The sequence below is a fragment of the Nilaparvata lugens genome, chromosome 7 (genome assembly GCF_014356525.2).
Source record: "Nilaparvata lugens isolate BPH chromosome 7, ASM1435652v1, whole genome shotgun sequence".
Classification (NCBI taxonomy): domain Eukaryota; kingdom Metazoa; phylum Arthropoda; class Insecta; order Hemiptera; family Delphacidae; genus Nilaparvata; species Nilaparvata lugens.
The window spans coordinates 61305455-61325668 of record NC_052510.1 but is presented as its reverse complement, the minus strand read 5'-3'; the positions used below and the strand labels follow the sequence as shown (position 1 = coordinate 61325668).

The 20214-nt window shown below is 32.2% G+C and overlaps 1 protein-coding gene across 3 annotated transcripts in view; it reads right to left on the bottom strand.

Moving 5' to 3' along the window:
• Window positions 1-5591: 5591 nt before the first annotated feature.
• Window positions 5592-20214, bottom strand: part of LOC111054830 (neuropathy target esterase sws) — a 104723-nt gene continuing 90100 nt past the window's right edge. For 2 of the 3 annotated variants that reach the window (XM_039433304.1, XM_039433302.1), the window contains exons 23-26: window positions 14085-14296; window positions 13157-13246; window positions 11002-11281; window positions 5592-8897 (exon numbers count right to left, since the gene is read on the bottom strand). In XM_039433304.1, the coding sequence (XP_039289238.1) occupies window positions 8725-8897; window positions 11002-11281; window positions 13157-13246; window positions 14085-14296 (755 nt within the window). In that variant the 3' untranslated portion in view covers window positions 5592-8724. The remainder of the gene's footprint in view (window positions 8898-11001; window positions 11282-13156; window positions 13247-14084; window positions 14297-20214) is intronic. The other variant, XM_039433303.1, reaches the window with a different exon arrangement.

The window sequence follows — 20214 nt, the reverse complement described above, 5'->3', positions numbered from 1 at the left end:
GCAAGAGATCTCCATGAATTCTAGTCAATAAGTTCTGAATAAACTCAATTTGTAGCATCGAAGGTGAAATAGCATGATTACTAAAAATAGCACAAGGACTATCTTATTATTTTATCTTCCAATGTTATTATATTAGTGTCATTTACATTGTAAATGAATAAATAAATACTGCTGATTTGATAACTGACTGTGGAACTACTATTGTGAAAAAACAAATATGTAAGGATCGGTTTCCGAGCTCGGGATTCAGCTAAGTTCTAGACCAACAGAACGGTCAGGTCGATAAGTAGATAACATCTCGCTAGCATTCTACTATATCTATATCAAAGACTCCAAGGGCTGGGATTCAACCAACTTCTAGACTTTAGACAGCTGGAGTCAGAAAATTGGCTTTCCGAACGGGACGTAGTCGTTGTTTTTATGACAATCTTTATTTTCTCATTTCTATAAATGGAAACGTTTTTCCTTGGCAAAATGAAACATTTCTAAATAATTCAAAATAGCTGAAACTTTAGGCTAGGTGCACACCAGTTAGTCAAGTCAAGACAAGACATGATCAGACAAGTTTAGTCATAATACTTCACATTGTTGCTTATGTCTGTGCCTGCACTGTACATTTTCGAAGTGATTATGTATATAAGAGATATAAAATTTATAAGAAACTGTGACATACATAATTATGACACTAGAAATAAGAGTAGATTTTCTGCACAATACCACAGGACAGCTCAGTATGAGAAAAAATCTTTTTATATGGGTAGGCCTATCAAATTTATAAGTAAATTGCCGTCAGCTTTGAGAGAAAATGAGAATAAGGATATTTTCAAAAAGCTATTGAAAAAATATTTAGCAAACAGGGTTTACTAGAGTATTCAAGAATTTATGGATGAAGAATGAGGCTTTTGGGAGGGTTAAATGTAATGTACATTGTAGAATGTGATGTATATAATACTAGCCGTCAGGCTCGCTTCGCTCGCCATATCCGTCTAACCCGGGGGCTCCGCCCCCTGGACCCCGACTGGATCGTCCAAGAATGAGATCAGCATTTTTCATTTCTCGCTTCGCTCGCCTGCATTTTTCATTTGAGCATTTTTATCATATGTTAGGACAATCCAGTCGGGGGTCCAGAATAAACGTCTGGCTAAACGGATATGGCAAGCGAAGCGAGCCTGACGGCTAGTAATATGATATTGCCAGGATTGAAGTAGCAGTGCCCAATCAATTTTTCCGCGATAAATGCATTTAAATCTTCAACTTGGTGCCAACCTAACAAAGTCAACTCAACTTAATGCCAAGCTGACAAAATTATTAATTTAGTTGCCAGTTAACAACTGTTTCGAAGAGGTACTCTATCTAGATTATAGTTCTATAGTAACATAATATGAAATGGAAATTTAAATTCATAATATTATTATGATATGGAAATTTCAATTATAATTAAGAGATTGTGAGAAGAAGAATATACATGCTAAAAGACGAACTTTAAACCCTTAAAAACAACCCTTAGAGTTGAAATATTGCCAAAAGATTTCTTAGTGCGCCTCTAAAGGGCCAACTGAACATACCTACCAAATTTGAACGTTTTTGGTCGGGTAGATTTTTAGTTCTGCGAGTGAGTAAGTGAGTGAGTCAGTCAGTCAGTGAGTGAGTGCCATTTCGCTTTTATATATATATATGTTTATTTGTATTCTTTTATCTTTTGACAAATAGTCCTTTACGATTTCTTATACTCTTCACAGAGTCTCCAGGAAGAAAATTTGATCAAAATCAAATCAAAATGACGCAACTCACACTGGTAAGTCATTGCAATTAGACATGTCTTCATAAGCAACTATGTGAAGTATTGTGACTGAACGTGTCTGATCATGTCTTGTCGTGTCTTGACTAACTGGTGTGCGCGTAGCCTTACACTATTTTCTCTTTAATTTATTTTGTGTTCAATTTTCTATTTTTTATAAATTTAATTTAAACGTTGACTACGACTAAGGCTCAACTCACACTTACGCGACTCAGGTCGAGAAGAGACTCGACTCTAGTCGATGGTGACGTCGCGGAGATCAGAATCGACTGGTCTGAGTGTCACCATTTGGAAACACATGCTCTCGACTAGAGTCGAGTCTCTTTTCGACCTGAGTCACTTAAGTGTGAGTTGAGCCAAAGCCCCGTTACGGAAAGTCAATTTTCTGACTTCAGCTATTCATAGTCTAGAACTTAGCTAAATCCCGAGCTCGGAAACCGGCCCTTGAAGTCTTTGATATAGATATAGTAGAACGCTAGCGAGATGTTATCTACAGATCGACCTGACCGTTCTGTTGGTACCCTTGGACTGCGCATTCTTATCGTCATGGCTATAACGGGATGTTCGATACAACCTCAACTGCTAAAAATAAATTTTACTATAATGAGGTGTAATATTGTGAATAGTTAATTAGCTGAAAATCTCCAGCAAAATAAATGCAAAGTAGTAGGGGTTTTGATTTAAAGTAGTAGATCTACAGTGAGGTCCACGTTAAAATGGCAGTGTTTGGTTAGCAATGGTATTGCTATCCTTGTCTATAATTTAACAAAGCGGATAGCGCTATCTCTTTCTCGCTTTGCTCTGTTGCCAGATCGTCTTTTACCAATGTAGAATAATAATTAATTAACAAAATATTTCATCTTGATTATGTAAATTCATTATGAAATTATTGAAAAATATAATTTATTGTTTAATAAAATATAATTTATCATTTTAAACGAGAATGAACAGTTAATATTACATCAATAAACCTGTATCTGCTACCATCTATAGAAGGCATTGACAAGACAGAGGATCGGCAACGTTGTTCTTCTATCTTTCTCAACTGCCATTATAACATGGACCTCACTATACCTATCTATAGTGAGGTCCACGTTATAATGACAGTATTTGATCAACTTTGGTTTTGCTATCCTTGTCTATCATTCACAAATCCGGTGGTACTATCCATTTCTAGGTCCAAAACGATGCCAATTATGTTTTCGACAGTGTAGAAATATAATTAATTAATTCAGAGAATCGGCATCGCTATTTTTCTATCTTCATCCACTGTCATTATAACGTGGACCTTACTATAAATGCCTGGCCTCAAATATGGGAACCCGCTTTCCCGATAACTCGACCCCCTTTGGTTGCACATTGGAACTGCTGGATTCGTAAATCTACATTACAAATTCCCAACAAAACAATAAAGTTAACAAATTAATTGAAAACGTTTGACTTACCGGATGTAGAATGTTGTGAGTTTGTGAGATATGACGTGCAAGTTCTTTATCATCTGTTCTCATATATTTACCCACTTTACTGGTAGCCAATAAATTGCATGGGAATCGATTGACTGCTTTCTTATTCCTCGTGAACCATTATTCAACTCCCCATTCAAATAATATTGGACTGCAAAAAAAACGAGAATCTATTAGCATAATCGATAATCTATAAATTATATTAACAGAGTTTCGGAAACTAAGCCAGTCACTGTAAACATTATATTGGGCCAAATGACTAGAACCTCCCTTATTTAAAAAGGTAATCACAAAAAAGGATTAAAGATACAGAAAACATAATTACCTTTATTTTTGAAAACTTGATACTATCCCATTAAATTATTACATTTTTAAAATGAATGCAGAGTTTTTAGAACAAAAAGATGGACAAACTTTGTCAGTGAATTCCTGAAATTGAAAAAATCCAGTAAACATGGGTCCTAAAATGAGTCATTACTGAGATTATAATGGCGGAAGGTTGCAAATTGAAAATGTTCAATATTATAAATATATGGTAGCCTTATGAAGACATTTGAATAATACATTCTTGTGTGAAAAATTAGCTGAGAAATCGAATAAAACCAACCACAAGTATGAAACTTTATTGATTATTAAAATATAGAGAATAATATGTTTAAAACCATAATTTTACAGTTTGAAAAGGTTGTTACTAGGATTAATATTGTTACAAATATTTTAAATCAGAGGGAATTGAAGTAAATTCAATTTTGAATAAAAAGGTTTTGTTACTTTTTTGTCTAACCTCAAACGTTAAATAATAGCATGAAGTTAAAATGAAAAATTTCAAGAAAGATGTGAAATTTTCCGTCATTATTATCTTGTTAACAAAGCATTATTTTAGTACCCTTCTTTAATGAAATATTTTTAATGTCAGGAAACCATTCAGAAATTGTTGATCTACCATTAGAAACAAAAGTAATTATTATTATTAAACGAAAATCCAAATTAAATGCTGTAATTTACCCCGAAGACTTCTGCTACTGCAAATATTGACAACAATATTAATTTTGATTTTTGTTTAATAATAATAATAATTAATTCATTAGCATTTGAGTAATTGCAATATCTCAGCAATTTCCATCTGTAGAAATAAAAGTAAAGAAAATGAAAAGTTAACAAATCTTTACGTAAGTCTTAATAAATAAATTACCATGATTTTATTATGAAACTAGATTTGTGGATGAATCAAAATAAAAATGTTAATAGTTTAGAAGAATCAAACTTTAGTTCATAAAACGTAAACAATCTATTAATAAACGAGAATAGTAAGTCTATTTAATCTTATAAAGAAATCACACCTACAGTTGGTAATTGTCTACATTTGGTAATTATTTTGAACGGAATAGCCGACAATATTATAATAAAAAAGAAATGACAATAATAGAAAACTCTAAGAAACACTAACATAACCTAATGAGATAAAAAAATAATTTTACCAAATTAGAATTAGATTTAGAATTTAGTTATGAATTATTAATTAAATTCAGAAACAATATCATCAGATAAACAAATATGTTGTAAAAGAGATAGGGTAAGTATATTGAAGAATAAACCTACCTGATGTGTCAGTTTCAAACAGATATCCTTCAAAGTTGTGAAGCTTTTTGCCAAAAACTACAAAGATCAAAACACTCACAGCGAAAACCAATATTACAACGTCAATTATTAAGAAATAAAAAACTAATAAGCTTATGTAGAAAACCAAAAACCCGGTTTACAACAACACAGAAGTGACAGACCGTTGACAGACGATTGAGTAATGACAGCCATCTTGTGATTCCCTGACCAGCTGAGCAAGAAGCAGGGTTGCCAGCACAAAATAACAAAAGTTTGATAACGAAAAATAATGCTTTTAAGCGTAGGCTGTCTGGACACAACACTTTTCAAGAAGTCGATTTTACATTGTAAAAGTTGACCAACTATCAATGTTCTTGAAATTAAACCCGCAAACAGAGTATTGTGCAGAAAACCCTGCAAAATAAAACCAGCATTCACAGAGCATAGACTCAAGTCTGTAAGTATTTAATTATTATTGATCATCTTATGATATATTTTTTTCTATTATTTCTATTTATTTAATATTTTTCATCCAGAGACTTCCTGTTGGAGAGCTTCCTGCACTGTCGTGCCATGCCAACTAATCTGAATAACGCCTCGTGTGTTTTGGCCCTTAACAAAATTTTGAAACAATTGATTTGGTTTGTTTTTTCAGATTGATTTCTACATAGATTGCAGGTTTGATGTCTAGTGAGTTCGGACTCAATGGTTGTACAAAATCAATCAAGAAGTAACAACATAATTTTTTTTATTTCAATTACAAAATAAATAAAAAATACTACTGACTATTGACACTGTAGCATTAAATTTTAAGAGACTATCATTTTTTCAACATCTGAGTCAACATAATTTTCAAACATCATTCACTACATGAAAAGGCTGAGATTAAAGATAATGTATGGTAGGCCTACTACAATTTTTAGAGTTAGGCTACAATAGAATCAAACTAAAATGATAATACACATTGATAGGAAAAAAAATTATCTTATAAATATAGCATTCACGATTTAGTGTAAAACTAGATCTTATATCCAAAATAATTACAAGCGGAACAAAACATTTCTCTAGAAGAACAATAATTTTTCAACAAAAAATTTTGAAAAAGTGAGAAATTTATCACAGTTAGTTAAACCTAAAAAAATGTATATTAATCATTTAATAGAATTTTTATAAAATATTTCCAAGTATATTACACAGCTAGGTAAAGGCTATCTCTTCTCTATGGATTGAAAAGATTGAGTACTTTACTCTCTATGAGAAATATATATTTCTATTAAAAATTCATTTCCAATTTTCACAGGTAATTTTTAAATTTTCTCTATTACGAGACTGTTTGATACTGTAGGTGGTAATAACTTTTAAGTTTTAATTGGTGGGAAAAATTCAAACACCATACCAAGATACCATGACTATTGTTTAGAAAATGTCATGGAAAACCAATATTGATCAATGAGAATTATTATTTATTCTCTTCATTTTACATGATCAAGAGAGATACACATTTGTGCAAAACAAAATTTTTACACAATAATTTATGTTTATCAACAATGAAAAAGTGACTATCAATAACAATTTGTGCAAGAATAGTATGAAACAGAAATTCGTTCAATCTTAGAGAAAATGAAAATGTGACTAGTATCTTCAAAATGACAAAACTGGATTGAGATAATTGATAATAGAGGCGGTTTCAATTTATGAAAACTTCAACCAACAAAAGTTTATCAACCAAGATTCAATAATTATTACTAAATTGAAAGTTGATAAAAATTATGTGCAAAATATTGATTAAATGAACTTTCCTGAATTCTTTCCTAGTTCTTCTACAACATTCTTGAGAACAAGAAAGTAATCATGAATAATTTAATACCGACAATTTGAAGCAATATTCTGTTCTAACATCAAAACTATATTAAACTAAAAAGAAATTGAAGTATCAAAATCGAAACAAACAATCGCATTCTTGCTAAAAAAACTAAACAGACAAAACTAGTCACTAAGTTGAGAACTAGATGAGAAGTAACTTAAACTTACTAACTACAAATTACTAGCTACAATGAAAAATTAATAAGAATTGCATTGTTTTTATGGTAGGTAGCATGACTGACATCTTATCTCAAGCTTCGTTACAGCAATAATGGAGTTTGGAGATCAGTCCTATCAGAATCATTCTATATATTGAATAGATTTTAGCAAATTTACTGCTGATTTTTAGGGTTGATAGAAATAATTAGATCGTACTTTACATATACAGGTGATAAACTGCCATCTATTCGTTCTTTTTCTGGAAATGTATGGTCTTGTTTAGATCTCTTTCTTTCAAACCTTCCTAGCCTGTTTTAACTTGACCAATATAAAAGTTCTGATCAAAATAGAATTCTAGAATTCAGGTTGTTCTTTGTTTAACTATCATTTGTATTCTTTTCTGTTCCCCTCTACATTATTATTTCCTTTCAATAATTTAAATTTATTTCCTTCTCCTCCTCCTATTCCCCCGTGCCCCTCCGCTCACTCCTCAGTTCAAACCTCCTCCTCAAATTCAGCACTGACTCAACAGATCACAGATTTCCAAACATCAACAAAACGTCTAGCTAAATTCCTCTATTCGAATAAACTCGATGACTATCAGTAAAATACTAATCAATTAATTAATCAACTGGCCAATTACTTTCAGACACAATTTCGTTTACAGAGAGTAATAAATCAATTGATTACAACTAGTTTCCTTCTTAACTGATTGATCAACTAGTTTCCAACTTGAATACATTCTTGGACATTAATTAATCAACTATCCAACTAAACATCGTTTTAAGCGACAATTTGATAACACTCTTGGACAGTAACCTATCAACTATCGAACTCCGTTTTAAGCGAGATATCAATTTATCCAATCAGCTATTCAAACGAATTTATGCCTGCCTTTGATTGATTAACGTTCTCAGTTTCGTTAATCAAAAACTATATTTTATTCTTGAACATTAATCAATTAAATGTACAACTCCGTTTCAAGTGAGATATCAATTAATCTGATCAGATTCTCAAACGAATTTGATGCCTATCATTGATTGGGTTTCAGAAGCAAAAACTTTATTCCATTCTAGGACAGTTAGGTACCGATCAACTATCTAACTCAGTTTTAAGATACCATTCTTGGACAGTTACCAATCAACTATCCAATCCAGTTTTAGGCGAGATATCAATTTATTAATCTGATCAGATATTCAAACGAGTTTGATGTCTATCATTGATTAACCGATTGGTTTCAGAAGCAAACTTCTTAGTTGTCTGCTCTCAGAATTAATTTTTACGGAGAGTAACCAACCAATTAATTAATTAACTAGTTTCCAACTTCTTGGACAGTTGATTTAACTATTCAACTAAACTTCGTTTTAAGCGAAAACTTCATTCCATTCTAGGACATAAATCAATTTTAACTATCCAACTCAGTTTTAAACGACATATCATTACATTCTTGGACAGTTGATTCACTATCCAACTCAACTTCGGTTTAAGCGAAAACTTGATTCCACACTAGGACATTAATCAATTAGCTATCCAACTCCGTTTTTAAGCGAGATATCATTACATTCTTGGACAGTTGATTCAACTATCCAAATCAACTTCGGTTTAAACGAAAACTTCTATTCCATTCTAGGGCTTTAATCAATTAACTATCCAACTCAGTTTTAAGCGAGATATCATTCTTGGACAGTTGATTAACTATCCAACTCAACTTCGGTTTAAGCGAAAATTTGATTCTATTCTAGGACATTAATCAATTGACTATCCAACTCAGTTTTAAGCGAGATATATTATCAATTAATCCAATCAGCTATTCAGACTACTTCGATGTCTATCACCGATTGATTAGTTGGTTTCAGATTCGATTTCGTTCTCGGAGAGAGACAGAGATCCTCCTTGGCGACGCCTCAGCATCGATTTGCTTCCCTCCAGAATTCGCGAAGATGGCTCCGAGACATAACCCACTTCCTGAGCGTCCTCTTCATCTGCTTCGTAATCGTCAGACGAGGTTGAGCTCTCTGAAAATTACAACAATTTATTGATTTTTACAAAAATTTACAATACCATAGCCAACAATATCCATAGCCTCAGTACAAAAATAACAAGTACAAAATGAGACTTCTTGATATTGGGATTATAAAAAATTGAATTTATTAGGATTAAAAATTAAATTCAATAATTATTGAGATTATTAAATATTATTATTTTATTTTAAATTGATATCATTCCGGCCGAGCTATTGTGAGGTCTACGTTATAATGGCAGGGAAGAAAGATAGGAGAAAGACGTTGCCGATCCTCTGTTTCGTCAATGCCTTCTATAGACGGTAGCTGATACAGGTTTATTGGTGTAATATTAACGGTTCATTCTTGTTTAAAATAATCAATTATATTTTATTAAGCAAGATGGATTATAAACAATTTCATAATTAAGATGATATATTCTGTTAATTAACTATCAATTCTACATTGTTAAAGGACTATCTGGCAACAGATCAAAGCGAGAAAGAGATAGCGCAATACGCTTTGTTGAATGATAGACAAGGATAGCAATACCATTGCTAATCAAACACTGTCATTATAACGTGGATCTAACATTAATAACATTATAACATTGGATCTAACATTATAACATTCCAACTGGCCTGGACATGTTCACTGATACTTTAGTCCAATAATCAATAATACATACAATAAATAATTATGATTTTAAACTATTTCTCACATAACTATGTTTGATTTTATGTATCTCTTTCTCGCTTTGCCCTCTGGCCAGATCATCTTTTAACAATGTAGAATATTAGAAATTCATTAACAAAATTTTTCATTTTAATAATGAAAATTAACTATGAGATGATTGAAAAATAGAATTTCTTGCTTAATAAAATATAATTGATTATTTTAAACGAGAACGAACCGTTAATATTACATCAATAAACCTGTATCAGCTACCATCTATAGAAAGCATTGACAAGACAGAGGATCGGCAACAATGTTCACCCATCTTTCTCCACTGTCATTATAGCGTGGACCTCACTATATAGTTGCTGTCACTAGGTTCTAGTTTTTATTCAATCAACCATATCAGCTGATGAAAAGCGAAATGCGCGTGTTCTTTGCGCTCTAGTCTGTACGCAGGTTGGTAAAAACCTTTCTGAAAACATCATTTGTCTACTAACCATCCCAATACTTCTTGTGCTGGTCAAATCAATTTCATTGAATCTCAAAGACCTTTCAAAAAACATTATTCGTCTACTAGCCATCCCAATACTTCTTGTGCTGGTCAAATCAAATTCATCGAACCTCAAAGACCTTTCAAAAAACATTATTCGTCTACTAACCATCCCAACACTTCTTGTGCTGGTCAAATCAATTTCAACGAATCTCAAAGACCTTTCAAAAAACATTATTCGTCTACTAACCATCCCAATACTTCTTGTGCTGATCGAATCAACTTCAAAAAACAATATCGGGGACCGAGCTTCGCTCTGGAGTACAAAAGCATAAAACAATTATTACGAAAGAAGAAATTATAATAACATTCAAAGTTCATACATAAATGTTCTATCTAATCACAGTAAATTGAGATTAATTCCCAAAGGAATGCAAAAATTTCCCTCACAAAGGTCCGGTTGCATAAAAGCCGGTTAAATTATAATCCTGATTAATTTCACGTGAACCAAATCAGAGAAGACCATTTCAAAAAGATGGATCTACTGGAATTAATCAGGATTGAAAATAACCCGGCTTTTTTTGCTACCGGCACTAAGAACCTGATTGAATGATTACAAAAGTTCAACAGCTGTCATAATTTTGGCTCAGTCCCACACACATGAACTCGCTCACTCACTTCCATCATCAACAGACGACGAAATAATTAATCAGCTGTTTTTCCATGGATGAATAATAATTATCCTTTTAATGTCCTTCAGCGAGTTTTCCCAGGGATGAGACCTAGTGCAATCAAATTTTTATATTATAAACCTACTATGTTCTAAATTTCGTGAGAATCGTTAGAGTCGTTTTCGAGATCCGGTGAAATACAAACAAATAAACATCTAAACATACAAACATATAAACAGAAATTGCTCGTTTAATAGTATAGAATTATTCGTCTACTAACCATCCCAATACTTCTTGCTGGGCTGCACTTGACACACCATCTGTGCGAGGTCGGTGAAAGTGTATCCAGTGGCGGCGCTCCCTTGCTGGCCGCCCACGGCGGTAGAGTGCGCCCCCGACAGACTGCGCCCCCTGGCGTCCGAGCAGTGATGATCAGCTGTTGATGGCGAGGAGGACAGCCGTCGTCTGCTGTCTGCTGTCAGCTGTTGCTTGAGGAAGGACGGCGGTCCGGCCTTCATCAGACCGGCAAAGTAGGTCTGGCCGTGGATGAAGCCTACGTCCTGTTCAAAACAACAAATCAGCTGTTAAATATTTTTTTGTGATGTATTTCAAATGTGTATTCAGCTCAACATTCTTTCATTTCATTGATTATTTATAACATTATTCTATTCAGTTTCAGTCTAAAGTGAAGGAGCTATCGAGAACTAGGGTTTCCTATACCTTAGAGGAATACCTTGATAGCAAATTTGAGTCAACTTATAGTTATTGAACGCACGTTAGCGAAGTTCTCACTTTTGACTAACTAGAGCCCAAAGTCGTTTTTTATCTGTTTGTATGTTCGACAAGAACTTTAGAGTGAATTGATCAATCAGCTTCAAATTTTGAACACGAATTCTTTGAACCTTTTTACAGGTCAAGTTCGTTTGACAACAAAATTGACTCACTCCTTCGTCCTTTACAGAATATAACAATAACATTGGAAGTGCATAAGAAAACATTTGTTTTGTTTTATCATTTATCAGTCAGCTGGAATTATTTGCATGTTATTTCTGTAGTTTTTCCATTCATTTAAAGAAGCTGACGCTATTATTTGGCAGTTGTCACTCAGACTGTCAGACAAACAGACTTTATGCGCCGATACATGATTTCAGCTGAATAATACACAACATTAATTTTATAAGTTCACAACAGTTCATGAGCGAGTTCTTCAACCCAGGGGGTCTCTAGTTATAGTAATTACAAGTATAAAAAAATATATAGTATAGATATAATTGCGGAGCACGGGTTACCTGCTAGTACTATAATAAAGGAAAGAACTGGCTTAGGTTAGGTTAGGTTAGGTTAGGTTAAGTTACCTTCTTCCACTTCCCTATCACACACCCTTCCCTTTCAGTTATACCTTACCTGCCTATTACATGGGAAACCATAGTTGCAAGGTATTTTCCCTCTTTTTCTTCCAGCACACATCATTTTAGCAATATTGTCTTTTAATGTGTTAATATCATTGTTACTGTTATTGTTATTGCTTCTACTCATTGTATTTTTGTGTGTTGTGAATAAATTGAATTCCTCATCCTCATCGCATCGCTAAATAATAGATTTATATGAGGTATAATAAATCAATTTGTAATCTAGACTTGATATGCCAATATTCAAGTATATATTTCATGTTGTTCCATGTTATCTGATATTGCTTTATGTTAAATTATATTGTACTAGGTTGTCTGACATTGTTCTAGGCTCATCCTTGTCACTACTATCACTTTCCTTTGTACCTTACCTTCTAGACAAGATCCATGTATATGTTATATACCTATAATGTTGATCAATAAACCCTATTCTATTCTAAGAATTGGACTCAAATTTATGAATATTGAAAACGGTTGCGCACAAAAGCCTATTAAATGTTAATCATGATTAAATGCCACGAGAAACAATCAGTAAAGACTTTTTTAAAAAGAAGACTTATTTATAGAAGCCTTGAAAGAATAAAATTTATATTTCTGTTTTTTTTATTGATGTGACCTCAGGGTAGTTTAATTATTAAATTGACGAGTCATACACTGTTGGAGCTATGCTCAAATTACATAGTTTCACATGACAAATGATAATATTTTTTTTCAAATTTTTCTTACTTGACATAATTATGTCAGTTTACAAATTAGAGTAATCATAAAAATAATCTCTTATATTTATCACATACGTCTTGAGAATCTATATAGATCTCCATAATATGATAATGACAATCGTATGAACTGAAAGAATTAATTTAGATATCCATAAATGTTGTTAAGATTTTGTGGCTACCCCATGAAGCTAATGTTAGCTTATATTGGGGCATTGTACTTACTTTATAGATACTTAATAATAATATTCATAATAATAAATATAAAAGAAGAAATTCCTTCTGATAACAAATTTAGAAATTACATTACCTTGATTTCATCGAAGCTTCCAAACTGCAATGTCTTGTACTTATCGATCGGTGGTCTAATGTATTCACAATAGTCACTTCTTTTCACCTCCTGTAAAAAATAGAAATGAACTGTCAATTTCAAGGGGTTTTGAGTTTAATCAAGCTGTTTTACAAGAACTATAGTCCCACAAGTATTTCTTTATTCTTTATTAAAAAAAAAAAACAATCAAATACATCCCAAAAAGCAAATACAATATTGTTTCCTGATTTCTAATATATGTTCCCTATAGACTACCCTGTGTGGGGACACTTGAATATATATGATAAAATATTAATATAAAAATTTAAATATTATATCATAAAAGTGTGAGGTTTTTAGCTCGAAAATTTTTAGTTTCAATCAAAATTTAGACTTTTTGAATAATTATTAAGTTACTGTTCTAGATTTTTTGATTCTAGGCTCTAATAGTATCTATTTGGTTCAAAATTTGCTCGTTTGAAGTCTGAGTATTGAAGAGCATAAATTTTTATTTTGAAAAGTGAAAGTGACATAACCAACATTTTGATTTGGACAGTATAGTATAAATTGGAAATGGGACAGTTTTGGGTATGAGCCTGTTGTGCCTTTCCTCATCTCAAGTATTTGTACACAATGTGATAAATAAATAAATAAATAAATAACATAATAATTGAATATATTATATTGAAATAAGTAAATTTACAATCATTCTTGCACACATTCACACGCACACACATTCACACATGCGCGCGCACACACACACACATACACATAACTTAAAATTATGTACGGAGGACTATTATTTCTACGATGACTATCCCAAAAGTTTACTCTTCCTCAAGGATTAATCATACATTAGTTTCGGTTACCCAACGGTTGTCCTAAAAGTATTTCTATAAGGGCTATTCAAAAAGTAGGGCCAGCTCACCTCCAACTGCTGCACACACGACACATAGGCGAGTCGTGACTGTATGTCGGGCAGGTTGGGCACCTTGACGGGTGTGGTGAACGGGTTGAAGCGTTTCCACAGCAGCCACCAGCCGGACAGTGAGTCGCCGTAGTTGGTGAGATCGGTGTCGTCCTGGGAGCCCACGTCTATTGCCAGGATGTGCGCTGCCCCTTGACTGCGCATCACGTCAGCTGTGGGCAAACAAAACTCATCAGACATCAATAGATAGAACGATTTCTGAGTTCTTCAGCATCGTAAAAATGATACAGTTGATATATTGGCCCATATGAATAAAACCAGAGCAAATGCTCATGAGCATGAGCAAGGTGCATAAGGTTTTGCTCATGAGCAAAAGGTAGAAGAAAAAGTATTTGCTCATTTTTATATGAATAAGCTTTACCTTTTACTCTTACCTTATGCTCCTGAACTCTGGAGCAAATGCTCACGTATTTTAGAGATTTTTCATCAACTGATTCGCTTTTGTAGCCTTAGTTTGTTTTTATAGCTCACGGAAGCGCTAAATATGCAAATAGGGTGCACCGCTTGTGTTTGCGTCGTCTGCTCTGTTTTCTATTTATGAATAGAGTTTTAGGTTAGTTGAGTTTAGAATTTTGAAATAATAGCGTGAAAAAATGTCATCTCTATAATAATATTTAGCATATTCTTTTAATATCAATAGCCTTCTTATAATCGTCAACACTTTCATCTTCTTAAATATCCATTTCCTATTTTGTAATGGCTATCTTTATAACAGGTATCTTTAGTATTTATTCTTTTGTAGGGATAATGGTGATATGTATCATGGTTGAATCTAAAAAGAGTTTTATAGTTCCTAACTATTGGTTGTGATCGTATCTGGTATAGTTTCCTCTTCCTCATACGAATTAGTTGAGCCATTTTACTATGAGCAAAAATTGATAAGCTTCAAAAGTTGAGCAAATGATCTAGTTTATTCATACAATTTTGAGCAAAAGCTTTTACTTTTGAGCAAATGCTCAAACTATTTTTTTGATGAGCATGAGCAAAAGGTTTTGCTCACGTTTATCCATAGAAAATGAAGCAAATGCTCCATATTTTAGAAGTATAAGCAAATGCTCAACTTTATTCATATGGCCCATTATTGCATTAGAATATAGTACAATATGTATATTAATCAATATTAAAGTTCTTGTGGCCTATACAGGTGATTTTTTTTATACAGGTGACTATTTTTTTGATGAGCATGAGCAAAAGGTTTTTCTCACGTTTATCCATAGAAAATGAAGCAAATGCTCCATATTTTAGAAGTAAAAGCAAATGCTCAACTTTATTCATATGGCCCATTATTGCATTAGAATATAGTACAATATGTATATTGATCAATATTAAAGTTCTTGTGGCCTATACAGGGTGATTCTTAAATTATGGTAAAATAATTTAATACGTGATAGTAGAGGTAAAAATAAGAAGCAAAATCCTTATAAACATATATCCATAGACGATTCATTAGTGAGCTATACAGAGTGAACGATTTCGACCGGAATTCAGTTCCTCTGATGAAATACACCAATGCTGAATTGTTTGGGGACTAGTTTTTGAAAAACTTATGATGGATTTTTGGTATAAGTTTAATGTCATTTGGATATGTTACTTTCATATAAAAATTGATAAGCTTCAAAAGTTGAGCAAATGATCTAGTTTATTAATACAATTTTGAGCAAAAGCTTTTACTTTTGAGCAAATGCTCAAACTATTTTTTTGATGAGCATGAGCAAAAGGTTTTGCTCACGTTTATCCATAGAAAATGAAGCAAATGCTCCATATTTTAGAAGTATAAGCAAATGCTCAACTTTATTCATATGGCCCATTATTGCATTAGAATATAGTACAATATGTATATTCATCAATATTAAAGTTCTTGTGGCCTATACAGGTGATTTTTTTATACAGGTGACTATTTTTTTGATGAGCATGAGCAAAAGGTTTTTCTCACGTTTATCCATAGAAAATGAAGCAAATGCTCCATGTTTTAGAAGTAAAAGCAAATGCTCAACTTTATTCATATGGCCCATTATTGCATTAGAATATAGTACAATATGTATATTGATCAATATTAAAGTTCTTGTGGCCTATACAGGGTGATTCTTAAATTATGGTAAAATAATTTAATACGTGATAGTAGAGGTAAAAATAAGAAGCAAAATCCTTATAAACATATATCCATAGACGATTCATTAGTGAGCTATACAGAGTGAACGATTTCGACCGGAATTCAGTTCCTCTGATGAAATACACCAATGCTGAATTGTTTGGGGACTAGTTTTTGAAAAACTTATGATGGATTTTTGGTATAAGTTTAATGTCATTTGGATATGTTACTTTCATATAAAAATTGATAAGCTTCAAAAGTTGAGCAAATGATCTAGTTTATTAATACAATTTTGAGCAAAAGCTTTTACTTTTGAGCAAATGCTCAAACTATTTTTTTGATGAGCATGAGCAAAAGGTTTTGCTCACGTTTATCCATAGAAAATGAAGCAAATGCTCCATATTTTAGAAGTATAAGCAAATGCTCAACTTTATTCATATGGCCCATTATTGCATTAGAATATAGTACAATATGTATATTCATCAATATTAAAGTTCTTGTGGCCTATACAGGTGATTTTTTTATACAGGTGACTATTTTTTTGATGAGCATGAGCAAAAGGTTTTTCTCACGTTTATCCATAGAAAATGAAGCAAATGCTCCATGTTTTAGAAGTAAAAGCAAATGCTCAACTTTATTCATATGGCCCATTATTGCATTAGAATATAGTACAATATGTATATTGATCAATATTAAAGTTCTTGTGGCCTATACAGGGTGATTCTTAAATTATGGTAAAATAATTTAATACGTGATAGTAGAGGTAAAAATAAGAAACAAAATCCTTATAAACATATATCCATAAACGATTCATTAGCGAGCTATACAGAGTGAACGATTTCGACCGGAATTCAGTTCCTCTGATGAAATACACCAATGCTGAATTGTTTGGGGACTAGTTTTTGAAAAACTTATGATGGATTTTGGTATAAGTTTAATGTCATTTGGATATGTTACTTTCATATAAAAATAAAACTTTTCATAAAAACCGAATATTTTATTTGCAATCAGCTACAACCTATGAGTTATTAGTTCTCTCCTCATAAAACAGCAAATTTTTGTGGTGTAATGTACTACATAAGAATCCATTTTATTTAACTTTTATTCAAATTTAGTTTACACAGCTTACATAATTTTTTTCAGAATTAAATTCTCCACAATTTTTATTGCGAAAAGTTATTTGTTTACTGGTCATTGAAGAAAGTTATTGGGCATCAAACGTAGAAGTCCGTGTTTTTCTACTTAGATTTTTTTGCATATTTCAACGTTTTTCTCAAAAACTACTCACACTACAGCTTCCAGACTAGTTTTATTCAATTTTTCCATATGAATCCAGCATAAGCTTTTCAAAAACTAGTCCCCAAACAATTCAGCATCGGTGTATTTCACCAGAGGAACTGAATTCCGGGCGAAATCTTTCACCCTGTATAGCTTGTTAATGAAGCGTTTATGGATATATGTTTATGAGTACTTTTTTTCTTGGTGATGGTTTCTTGATCCATTCCGAGCTGCTTTGTATTTACACACTTTTTTATGTATTTGAACACGACATGCAGTCGATTATTAAGTAAATATTAAAAACTTTTACTTACTGACTGGAGTACTTTCAATCGTCTAGCGATCATTTAACAGTCACTGTTTTTTCTTATTTTTACCTCTACTATCACGTATTGAATTATTTTACCATAATTAAGAATCACTCTGTATATTTCCTGTTTATTCATCAATTCCACTTCTGATGATTATTATTAAACGAAAATCTAAATTAAATGCTGTAATTCACCCCGAAGACTTCTGCTACTGCAAATATTGACAACAGGGTAAACAGCTAGATTTGCAGTAGCAGAAGTCTTCGGGGTGATTTACAACTTTTAATTTGTTTTTTTCGTATAATAATAATTATTATTAATTCATTAGCATTTGAATAATTGCAATATCTCAGTAATTTTCATCTGTCTTCTTCTGATGTCTTGTTACTCTAACATTGAGTAAAGTATGTTCACACTATTCATCAGTCTCAAATTACTTTTTCCTACAGTTACCTTGAAAAGTGGCCATTCCTGCACTGATAACAGAACGCAAAGAATCACTTTTCCGCTCTAGTGCGCAAAATATTACTTTGCGTACTCCAGATTTGCAACATGGCAACACAAAATAGTTGGTGGGTTATATGGAGGATTAGTGCACGAAAACAAAAATTAAGTTGGTAACAATGACTGTGGTTAGATTTAAATAAGAATCATTTCAATGGCTACCCTACATTTATGATAAAATCCCAATCTAGAAATCCAAAACAAGAATAATGTTCATCTAAATCAACATTTACGAATTCTCATAATTTAATAATAAATAATAGTTCTTTTCTATTGATGATTATTATTTCAACTGCAAGCAATAAGAAAAGTAGCGAATATACATTATAAAATTCGAATATTGAGGTTAAATGATTACCGTTCGATATCCATATAAATAAGAAAAATAAAAGACATAAGAATACTACAATAAATATTCTCTGTTGTCTATGTTATTTTTATAAATATTTTTCAGTTTACTTTCAGCATTTTTCTCGGTAATTTGATCAAAAGTCTAAATTTCTGAATCCTGTTCCAGTACTTTTTAGCTGGATGAAACAAACTTAGGTACGATTCTTCCCGCTAGGTCGCCCGCTTGTCAGTTCAGCCATCTTGCAGCCATACCAATCAGCTGTTGGCGTATATTTTGAATGTGAATTTTTTGTTCTATCTGTATTTTTTCTGATTCTTGAATGAATAAAAATGAGAACTTTGGCTGAGAACTTTCAACTTCAATTGGATTAATATTTAAATTAATTAAGTTTGTTATTAATAACAGCATCACACACACAAACATTTGATGGATTTCAGCCATCATTTTACCAATATTTACCAACTTTTCATATTCAATGGTAACTGTATGAAAAATTTAATGTGAAATACGTGCGCAAAGTTCCTCTGCTGCACTCAAGAAGCCATTCCGCCCTCGCCTACGGCTCGGGCATAAACGTTTCTTTCCGTGCAGCAAACTGTCACTTTGCGCACTAGTTGTACAAATAACTATTTCTTGAATAATTTGATTGTAATTGAGTAGAAATAGGATTCATTCATGCTATTAGATACTCTATCAGAGTCACCATAAATAAATAAAATCAATTCTTTCAATTGTGATCTACAATAATAATGCATGACACTTCCTGAATATGTTATTTTTTGATTGTATGTATTGTAGTATTAGTATTAGTACTGATTAGTATTAGTACTGATTAGTATCAGTATTATTAATAAATAAATAATTCACTGCTCCCAGATTCTGTTTGTCTAAAGGTTTTTTAGAGTTTCTGATTGATATATACTTTGAAAGCAGGACCATAAACTAGTTCTCCGAGCTACTTTTATACCCCAGCTCAATAGAAGAAGTTATGGGCAATTGCCTGTTTCTCTTTCCAAATATCGTGTTTGTGACAGTTCTAATAAATAAATAAATAAATAAATAAGAGTTCCACTAGCATGCCCACATTCCAACTTTTCTTTCAATTTTCAAGCTATAGTGAGGTCAACGTTATAATGGCAGTGTTTGATTAGCAATGGTATTGCTATCCTTGTCTATCATTCAACAAAGCGGATAGCGCTATCTCTTTCTCGCTTTGCTCTGTAGCCAGATCGTCTTTTAACAATGTAGAATATATAATTAATTAATAAAATATTTCATCTTAATTATGAAAATTCATTATGAAATGAATTATTAATTAATACGTCAATGCTTTCTATAGACGGTAGCTGATACAGGTTTATTGATATAATATCAACTGTTTATTCCTCAAGAAAATATATTTTTATGATCTTATAATGAATTTTCATAATCAAGATTTTGTTAATTAATTATAGGCTATTCCTACATTGTTGAAAAACGATTTAGCAACAGATCAAATCGAGAAAGAGATAGCGGATATCCGCTTTGTTGAATGAT